This window comes from Macadamia integrifolia, chromosome 4 (assembly GCF_013358625.1).
Source record: "Macadamia integrifolia cultivar HAES 741 chromosome 4, SCU_Mint_v3, whole genome shotgun sequence".
NCBI classification, from domain to species: domain Eukaryota; kingdom Viridiplantae; phylum Streptophyta; class Magnoliopsida; order Proteales; family Proteaceae; genus Macadamia; species Macadamia integrifolia.
This window is the reverse complement of record NC_056560.1, coordinates 25,597,142-25,606,432: the sequence shown is the minus strand read 5'-3', so window position 1 is coordinate 25,606,432 and position 9,291 is coordinate 25,597,142. Positions and strand designations below refer to the sequence as shown.

The 9,291-nt window shown below is 38.5% G+C and overlaps 1 protein-coding gene across 1 annotated transcript in view; it reads right to left on the bottom strand.

Annotated features, from left to right (window-relative positions):
* Nucleotides 1–754: 754 nt before the first annotated feature.
* LOC122076612 overlaps nucleotides 755–9,291 on the bottom strand; it is a gene marked incomplete in the record, with an annotated part of 36,297 nt that continues 27,760 nt past the window's right edge. Inside the window, 3 exon segments of the mRNA XM_042642011.1 lie at nucleotides 755–1,192; nucleotides 6,190–6,235; nucleotides 6,847–6,932. Of these exon segments, the coding sequence (XP_042497945.1) occupies nucleotides 1,142–1,192; nucleotides 6,190–6,235; nucleotides 6,847–6,932 (183 nt within the window).

The following is a 9,291-nucleotide window of genomic DNA, read 5'->3' as shown; positions in this document are numbered from 1 at the left end:
AGCTGGTACAAGAAGATTCCCTCTCACAGTTTATAACAAACCTTAGACCAATTTATTTAGATGGATCATCTAATCCACTCTTTGAGGGGAAGAGGATAGACTAATGAATCAGAGACAGCTGGAGGAAGCTGTGGCCTAATGGGGTTTCTTGGTGAACAGATTGAGATAGTTCAGCTCATCCCAAGCCACTGGATGATGACATGTATATCAACAGAGTTACAGACAACAAAGTGCAAACTGCAAGTGTGCAACCCATGATAATAAAATCAAGGAACTAAAAATAACCCTAGATAGTATGAGAAGTTGGGCAATCTATAGCTTAAAGCTTCAGCTTAACTGGTTTGCAAGGCATTGAGACGTCGAGATGGAGATGTCTTCCTGTCTGTGTGTGCACAAAGATCCGCTGGTCGGCTATACTGAATCCTACTGATGCAGATTGCAAGACAAGTCAAACATAAAACGAGTAAGACCAAACAGATCAAAGTCATGCAGGAATCACGATGGAGTATTGTGTACCTGTAATGAACTAACAACAATACGTACACTTGTTTGTAGGGGTCGGAGATGTTATCTAAGTTGGAGAAGTCGTAAGCTGGAATCTATCAAAAATTATAAATTTAAGGACACAAGTTTTTGGCGTTTTAGCCTTCGCAAGGTAACTACCACTTAAAGGAGGTAAAAATTATCAACCACTCATGACAGGGCGAGTTTACTTAGATTTTCAAGTATGTTTCTTTTACAATACCCAAAAAAAGAGTTCAAATATGTTTCTACTTTCAATACCAAAGAACCAAAGGTTACAAAGAATAATAGAAAGATAATTTTACCAGTGTCATTCACTGGTATGGACTAGATTCACATACCTCAGACCTGGGATCCAATCCTGCCTTCATCCCCCTCACCTATTTAGAGGGGAAGAAAAATTTCCACCAAGTACAGAAAATGAACATGACAACATCACACTCTTGAACACGACCTGATCCAACTCTTTCTTGAAAAAATTGCTCATCATTATTACAGATCATTTAGCAGTGTACTTGAATGTGAAATATACAATGCATCCATCCACTCATAAAGTACACAGCCATGTGATTACACTCTTTACAGCAATTCCCTAGCTGAACTGAGGGAAAAATGCCCCCTACTTGTTAAAGAATAGTCCCTTCTTCCTCCCTTTCCTTTTCTCAACAGCCTGCAAAAGAGTTGTTGACCTTCATAAATTTGCTTTTTCAGAACTGTTGCATAAGAAAAGATGAAGAAATGCAGACCAATGCAATGGCCAAAAGAAATAAATATTTATATCCCACAGGACAGCTTCAACAAGGAAATAAGAAGATTGTCTCCAAATTCGTAATGTGTACAAGCCAACAGTTTATGAAAATGGAATAATCATCTTAATCATTATTAGCAACTGGTTATATAGAAATGATAATCAGGAAACCCATCCAAATTCAATTAAATTGATGGGCTATGGATTACAGTGTTAACTGAAGTGCAGAGCTGCAAGCGTGCTGCAATGTTATAACAGGGTGTGCTGGTTCCAAGGAGAGCTATGACGTCATCCAGGGTAAGATCTTCCTCACTCTTGGATAGAGGAGAACAAGGGATGAGAAATATGTTACATCACATTACTACCTCATTTGCTTCTTTCTAGAATAATAAAATGAAAAAAGGAGTCCTTGAACCCCACTTAACCCTGATTATCATATTTCTTTTATTTTTACAAAAGAATGATTCAATGCATGTACCCATTATGCCTGAAACAGACCAGATCCAAGGGTCAATCTGTCTATACACCAACTGTACATTCAATTCCTCAATAGGTTCCCCAAACTGATTCATCCTTTTTGAAGCCAATAACAACTTTACTCTGTCCTCTGTCTCTGGGAAAAGTTCCATCAAGTGTTCTTCCCTGATGTCCCTTGCCTCTGTTACACGTCCCTAATTTTTCTACTAATCTTCTTTTTATTAGTAGTCTTACTAGAGATATAAATTGCAAAGTAACATTTTTCCCACTCACTGCTATCTTCCAGGACTTGGTAATAGGGCGTACGATTGGCAGTGTAAAGTGGCTGGTAGTCTATACTTGCTTGACAGCTCTCTAACAGCTTTGACTACTCAGGCTTCTCTCCCTGGTTCGTCTACCTTTGCATTATCTGAGATGCACAAGTGGCATCGTCAGTTGGGCCACCCTCTAGGAACTTTATCTAAGCTTTTTCCAGATTTATTTAAGCAATGTAATCCAAATGATTTCTTTTGTGATGCTTGTGTTTTTTCCAAGCAAACTAAATCCATGTATCCTATTTCTGATAATAAAATTTTAGTACCTTTTGATTTGATACATTCTGATGTATGGGGCCCTGCTTGATGTGTTTTAATATCTGATTACCAATGGTTTGTCACTTTTATTGATTTTTGTACTCGCACCACTTGGATTACAACAGAAGAGTGATGTGTTTCCATGTTTTCAATTATTTCATAAGATGGTTCAGACCCAATTTGATGCTAAGGTCAAGATCCTCTGCACTAACAACAGGAAGGAATAACTTGATGGGCCATTCCAGTTGTATTTGTCTGATCATGGAATCCTACATCAAATAAGTTGTGTGGATACTCCCACTCAACATGGAGTGGCTGAACACAAGAATCACTCTCTCTTGAAAGTGGCACGGTCTCTCATGTTTGAGATGAATGTTCCCAAACAGTATTGAAGTGAAGCGGTTCTCCTGGAAACTTACCTCATTAATTGGATGTCTTCCCTTCGTTTTGTCCCCCCCCCCCCCCAAAAAAAAGTTTGGGATACGTGGTTTTTTCCCGAAATCATCACCTACATGGGAAGTTTGATCCCTGAGGCCTCTGCTGTATTTTTCTTGGCTATTCTACTACCAAAAGGGATATAAATGTTACCATCCTCCTTCCCGGTGAATGTTTGTAACCATGTATGTCGGTGAATGTTTGTAACCATGTATGTCGTCTTCCATGAGTCTAAAGCATATTATCAATCTACTACACCCCTTCAAGGGAAATCTACTCTACGGGAAGATGTGCCTTAAATTACTCCATTGAATGATAGTGAGCTAGAAGCTGTGACAAGTTAAGAACGGGAGCAGAATCCAATCCAAGGGGAGCCACAAAATTCTGTCCAGTGGAACCATAGCCTTTAAAGGTGTATGTTTGTACCCGGCATAAGCAAGTCGACTCTATGACCACCGTGCCCACAGTTATCTTCAAATAGATCCAAGTACATCAAGTGATCCTACTCTTATCTGGTGAGTCATTTCCTTCTAATGACCCTAGTCTTTACTTACCGATTGCTATTCGTAAAACCCGTAGGTCTTGCACTTAACATCCCATTTTTAATGTTATGTCATATGACAGTTTTTCTCCCTCCCATACTTTTGTTTCTTCTTTGTCATATGTTTTCATCTCTCACAACTAACAAGAAGCTCTGGCTAATTCTAGGTGTAAAGAAATAGTGGATGAAGAGGAGGGCTCTTCGGAAGTTTGATAAGAGGATTTAGTGCGACTCCCTTTTGGGAAGAGACCTATGGACTACAAACGGATATTCACTATCAAACAAAAGGCAGATGGTACGGTAGACCGATATAAAGCGAGGCTGGTTGCTAGAGGGTTCACTCAAACATACAAGATCGAATACCAGAAAACCTTTCCTTCGGTTGCCAAAATGAACATTGTCTAAGTCATTCTCTCTTGCTCAGTCAATCTAGGCTGGGAGCAATAGTAATCGGATGTCGAGAATGTTTTTCTCTATGGGAGATTGGAGAAGCGGTATGATATCCCTCATGAATTTGCTTCTCCGAAGACCCAGAGCAAGGTGTGTAAGCTGAAAAGGGCCTTGTATGGCCTAAAGCAGTCTCCCCTGTGTGGTTTGGCCGCTTCCAAAGAGCCATGCAGTCCAATGGCTATAAAGTATAAACAAAGTAATGCTGACCATATCTTGTTTATCAAGAAGACAGAAGAGCATATTACAAGCCTCATCGTCTATGCCGAAGACCCAAAGCAAGGTGTGTAAGCTAAAAAGGGCCTTGTATGGCCTAAAGCAGTCTCCTCTATGTGGTTTGGCCGCTTCCACAGAGCCATGGTGTCCATTGGCTATAAAGTATAAATGAAGTAATGCTGATCATACTTTGTTTATCAAGAGACACGAGAGCATATTACATGCCTCATCGTATATGTACATGATATTGTAATCATTGGGAGTGATACTAATGAGATAGCTCAATTGAAGACATATTTGGGGACAGAGTTTGAAATTAATGACTTGGGTAAGCTGAGATACTTCCTTGGCATGCAAGTGGCTCATTTAGATCAAGGTATCTTCCTCTTTCAATGGAAGCATACACTTGATCTTCGATCAGACACAAGAATGTTGGGCTGTAAACCTGCCGACACCCCTCTTGAGCCTGACTGTCATCTCAAGGATAAAGATGGTGAACCAAATGACATGGGCAATTAACAGAGATCCGTGGGACAGCTGGTATATCTCACACACACTCGGCCTAACATAGCCTTTGCGGTTAGCTTGGTCAGTCAGTTTATGCATGATCCTCACTCATCACAATTAGAGGCAGTGTATCATATTCTGAGATACTTGAAGGTTGTTCCTGGTAAAGGAGTTCTTCTCTCTCCACATAGCCACTTGCATGTTGAAGCTTTTACTGATGTTGGATGGGCAGGTTGTCCAATGATAGAAGATCTACTTACAAGCATTGTTGGAAAACCAGGTTTTGTGACTCGACTCGTCCTCTTTAAATCCTAGCGAGTCAGAGCGAGTCACAGAAAACCAGACAAGTCATGTCAAATTTCCCCCTCTTATTTCCATACTAGTCTTTCTCAAGCAATCCAAATAAATAATTAATAAATTAATTAAATAAGACAAGATAGAATAAAAGTGTTTGTTTTTCAAATTTTTGTATGAAGCTCATCATTCATTGTCTCTTGGATGAAAATGATAAGATCCGACTTGGAGATGTCATGATCATGAATCATGTTTTTTAATTAAAATTTAGATGAATACACTCAATAGTCGCTAGATTCAATACAAAAGACTTCAGTCATTGAACATTTAACATCATTAGAATATATTTTAGTTCAAAACTATTTAGAAATACCGACTTAAACTTTTGACAAGAATCGGTCGTTTTGTTGCGACTTGGGAAAAACAAACAAGTGTTGAATGACTCGGTATAATTTGGTCCCAGTCTTGTCATTTTTTAATACAGGACGAGTCTCCATGACTCTTGACCAGGTTTCTAATCTTTTGACCAAATTCGGCCTAGTTTTCCTAGTCAAAACCCAGTTTGCCAACAATGCTTCCAAGTACTGCACCTTTGTTGGAGGTAATCTTGTTACTTGGTGGACCAAGAAAGAGCTGTAGTGCAAGGTCTAGTGCAAAAGTGGAGTTTTGGCCCATGACCCATGGTACTTGTGAACTTCTTTGGCTCCAGAGTCCCCTTCAGGATCTGTGTGAACCAGTTGAGTTGCCTTTGTGTCTATACTCTATATTGTGATAGTAAATCTACAATCAACATTGCTCATAATCTTGTGCAACATAATCGAGCGAAGCATTTCGAGATCGATTGTCACTTCATCAAGGAGAAGTTGGAACAAGGAGTTATTAGTCTCCCTTTGTTCAATCGGGTGCCCAGTAAGCTCATGTGTTCACTTAGGGGCTTAGTAGAAAGGTATTATGTCCAATTATTAGTAAGTTGGGCACGTTTGATAACTACGCACCAACTTGAGGGGAAGTGATGTAATATGGGTTCAATGGGTACCTTAGTCATAGAGGGTATTTTAGTCCTTGTACCTATTCTAGAATGTTTTCTCCCTTATTATAAATAAAGAGAAGCCTGTTGTCTATTTGACACAAGCCTAATTCACCAAATTCAACATAGAAGAATAATTTAGAATGACAAGTTTCATTTCAAATATTTAAATAAACGATTGTGATATATGATTGTCTTGTAGAGGAGTAAGTTATGAGATGCCATTGCAAAAAAAAAAAAAAAAAAAAAAGATTCAAGTGGTTTGGTTCATTTAAATATGATGTTTGCACTGAACCTATTCAGTTGTGCCAAAGAAGCCAATAGAAAGCTTAGATGCAAAAACAAAGTAGTAGCGTATCATGCATAAACACTAATTAAAGTTACGTAGAAGATGAAGTTATACCCGCATGATAAACAACCTCATGGTAAGAACAATGATATCCCTCAACCTGAAAAAAAGAAGAGGAAAGGAGAAACAATTACATACAGGTATGCAGATCCACATAGAACTGGATGGGCGTTGTGTTGCCAAACAATCATCTCCCCAATATAGTTACTAAAAAATCCTTCTGTTTTGATAGGAAAAAAAAATATATATATATATATATATAAGAGTAATGTAATGTAGAAGAATTGCAACCTGCCCAGACTCCAGTACCAGGTCTTGTAATATTGTTTGTTGAGGTTTCTGTAGGAGCTTTTAGGATGGTTTAATGTTCACTAGAAGGACTAGCAGTTTACAAGGAACTTAGTGGTAAATCCTTGCTGTCACTGTTGTGCAAATTGAAATTTTAATATGCACCTTATGGGCTTATTGAGAAGTCTTGACCTCAGTCTAAGCAAAACTCAAAGACCATAATCAAAAGATGGGCTAAATACTTTGAATTTCTCCTAGAAAAAGATGTTTTTGGAACGAAATGAGTGTTACAGCTCTTTCTTCTTCCGGTTGCATGTATGAAGTGCTCACTTCTCTCTCTTTATCCATATCTCAGAATTTTTTATTTTAATCTTCATCATTTGCACTATATATAAAGTGGCATAGCAACCAATATGAACTTACGAGCTGTTATCTGTTCGCAGGAGGTGTTCATCCCCACCAGAACTTAGTGTTAAAAATTCAGTTGCATGTCCAAAGGGAATTGAAACCTGCAAGAGAAAGGCATGCATGAAATACTAATTGCAACACAATTAACACAAAATGTAACTCAAAGAATAGTTAAACTCCCTACTTTCAGAAGTAGACAAATGTCACTTATGAAACTGACCAAATAACAAAAAATTCAACAAAAGTATGGGCTTAGTTCATCCATTGTGCTAAAAAAGTATCAATCTTACTTTCTCTCTGGATTCTCCACATGGAGGAGAAATAAATCCTCTCGAAGTTTCATGCTCTCTACCTCCTTTTCTAATCAAGAAGAGAACCTTAACCAAATAAAAAATGAGAAAAATTGGGGTATTGAGCATGGTACTCAAAACTAAAACTCCAGCACTCCAAAAATAAGCTTTTTGAATCACCCAAAAGTTATTTTCCATCTCTATCAACACATGTCCACACTTATTAAAGTGATGTCATTGTCGGCTGCTAGCCACCTCTTGTAGCTTAGTTTACCATATGCTAATCAGGTGTCCACTGGTGGCCCACCAGGTAGTTGAGGTTAAAAATTGAATCACTTGCACCTTTTCAACATTTAATTGAGCCTAGTCTAAAGTCTGACCAATAAGTATTCAAATCAGATACATATGCTCCAAATGTACTCCAAACATGGAGATTCCAAAATTCACCTTCCAATGGTTAAGGTGTGCTCCATGTTTACACTCAATGTCATGATACAATCACTAAGGTACATAGCTCCTCTTATGAAATGTGGTGTCCTAAACAAGCTGCTCTGAGTTTAAAATATCAGAATACCAGATACAATATTTCTCTTCAAAAGATGTGCCTACAGAAAAAATACATGATATCCACGGTTTCCATCATAGTTCATAGAGAAGGAAGCAAAAGCAAGAAATGAAAATATGGGTCTTAAAATTTCTTAAAATGCAAGCAGCAAGAGACAAATGAAATGCGTTAAAAAAGCAATGAGAAACTAGGAAAAGCTTTAGGGAAAGCTGAGGGGAGGAAAGTTGTTCAGAGAAGCCAATGAAATGAGTTTAGTATTGTATTATCAAATTCCCATTTTCAAATAACAAGATTCTAAAGTAGGAGTTTCCAATCAGGATTCGTACTCTGACTGAAGACCCTAGGTCTACTAGATCACTGCCTTGAAGTTGACAAATATAGTGATGCAACATTGGGTTCAATAACCAAAATTATGGATCGCCATGGGCTCACCCTGATGGTAAACAATTGCAGTGGAAATTTCATAATTATAGGGACAAGTCAAGCCCTTAAAAGTAAGATAACAGAATTTTGGGTAACATCAGGAATTATCTTTAAGGAGGGAAATTCTGGAACTAACATTTAGGAGATAATGAATGAGACAAGGACTAAAAGGGCATATTCATAAATAGAACAATGGGCAATGTTATTTATCATTCAAGAGCTCATCTTCTTAACCCACGATGAATAGCAAAACCACCGCAGCAAGAAGCCACTTTGAATCAGGGATCTCCTCCTTGTAAGACAGATCCAATCGACTGGATACTTCAAGCACCAAACTACACCAAGCCCTATTGAATACAGTGAGATTTAGTTTCAATTGAATGTGAACTCTGAAATCATGAACTGGCGGTCAACAATACCAGAGGATATACCAGGCTTGGTTATCACAATAACAAGAGTTTTAGGGCATATGTTACTGGAATTGAAATAGCTTTTGATGGATCAACATGCAGCAAGATATGAGGAGGAACAGAAAAGGGGTGAGGAAGGATCGAACCAACTTGCGCAGGTTAGACAGTACCATTAAACAGGGTAAGTGCAGATACTTTTCTGAAGATCAAAGGGAAAAGGTAAGGGAGGAGGTTGTACCTGATAGGAAAAGTTCAGGAACACAGGAGGGGAAGAGACTCATGGTTTGCAATCTCACATCGCACACAAACAAACCCTAGTTTTCTTCAATCTACCCTCCAACGGTGAGATTATGTTCATATGAATAGAAAAGAGAAAGAAAATAACTACTAATTACCTATTCTGAAATTAGAAACTGTATCAATAAGAAACTGAACAACTATCAAATATTGCAAACTATTACAAAATTTACAAGATAATCCCACATCTCCTACAAGTAACAATATCATATAGATTCTGATGTAAGATTTTTTAGGTAGCATGTGTTTTTGGCTGTGGACAATAGGTCTCTGTAAGACCTAGGTTAAGAGAAGGGGAGGGCTAAATGGTCCTTCTCCAACCCAACCAGGGGACAGAGGGGAGTGAGGAGGCTGTAGGTCATCCATTTGCCATCAACGTCAAAGATGGTGGGGATAGAGAACCTAGAAAGCAGATAAAATCCTCCACCACCTTCCCTTCCCCACCCCTTCCCTCCTACTCCCCAGCCCCCCCACC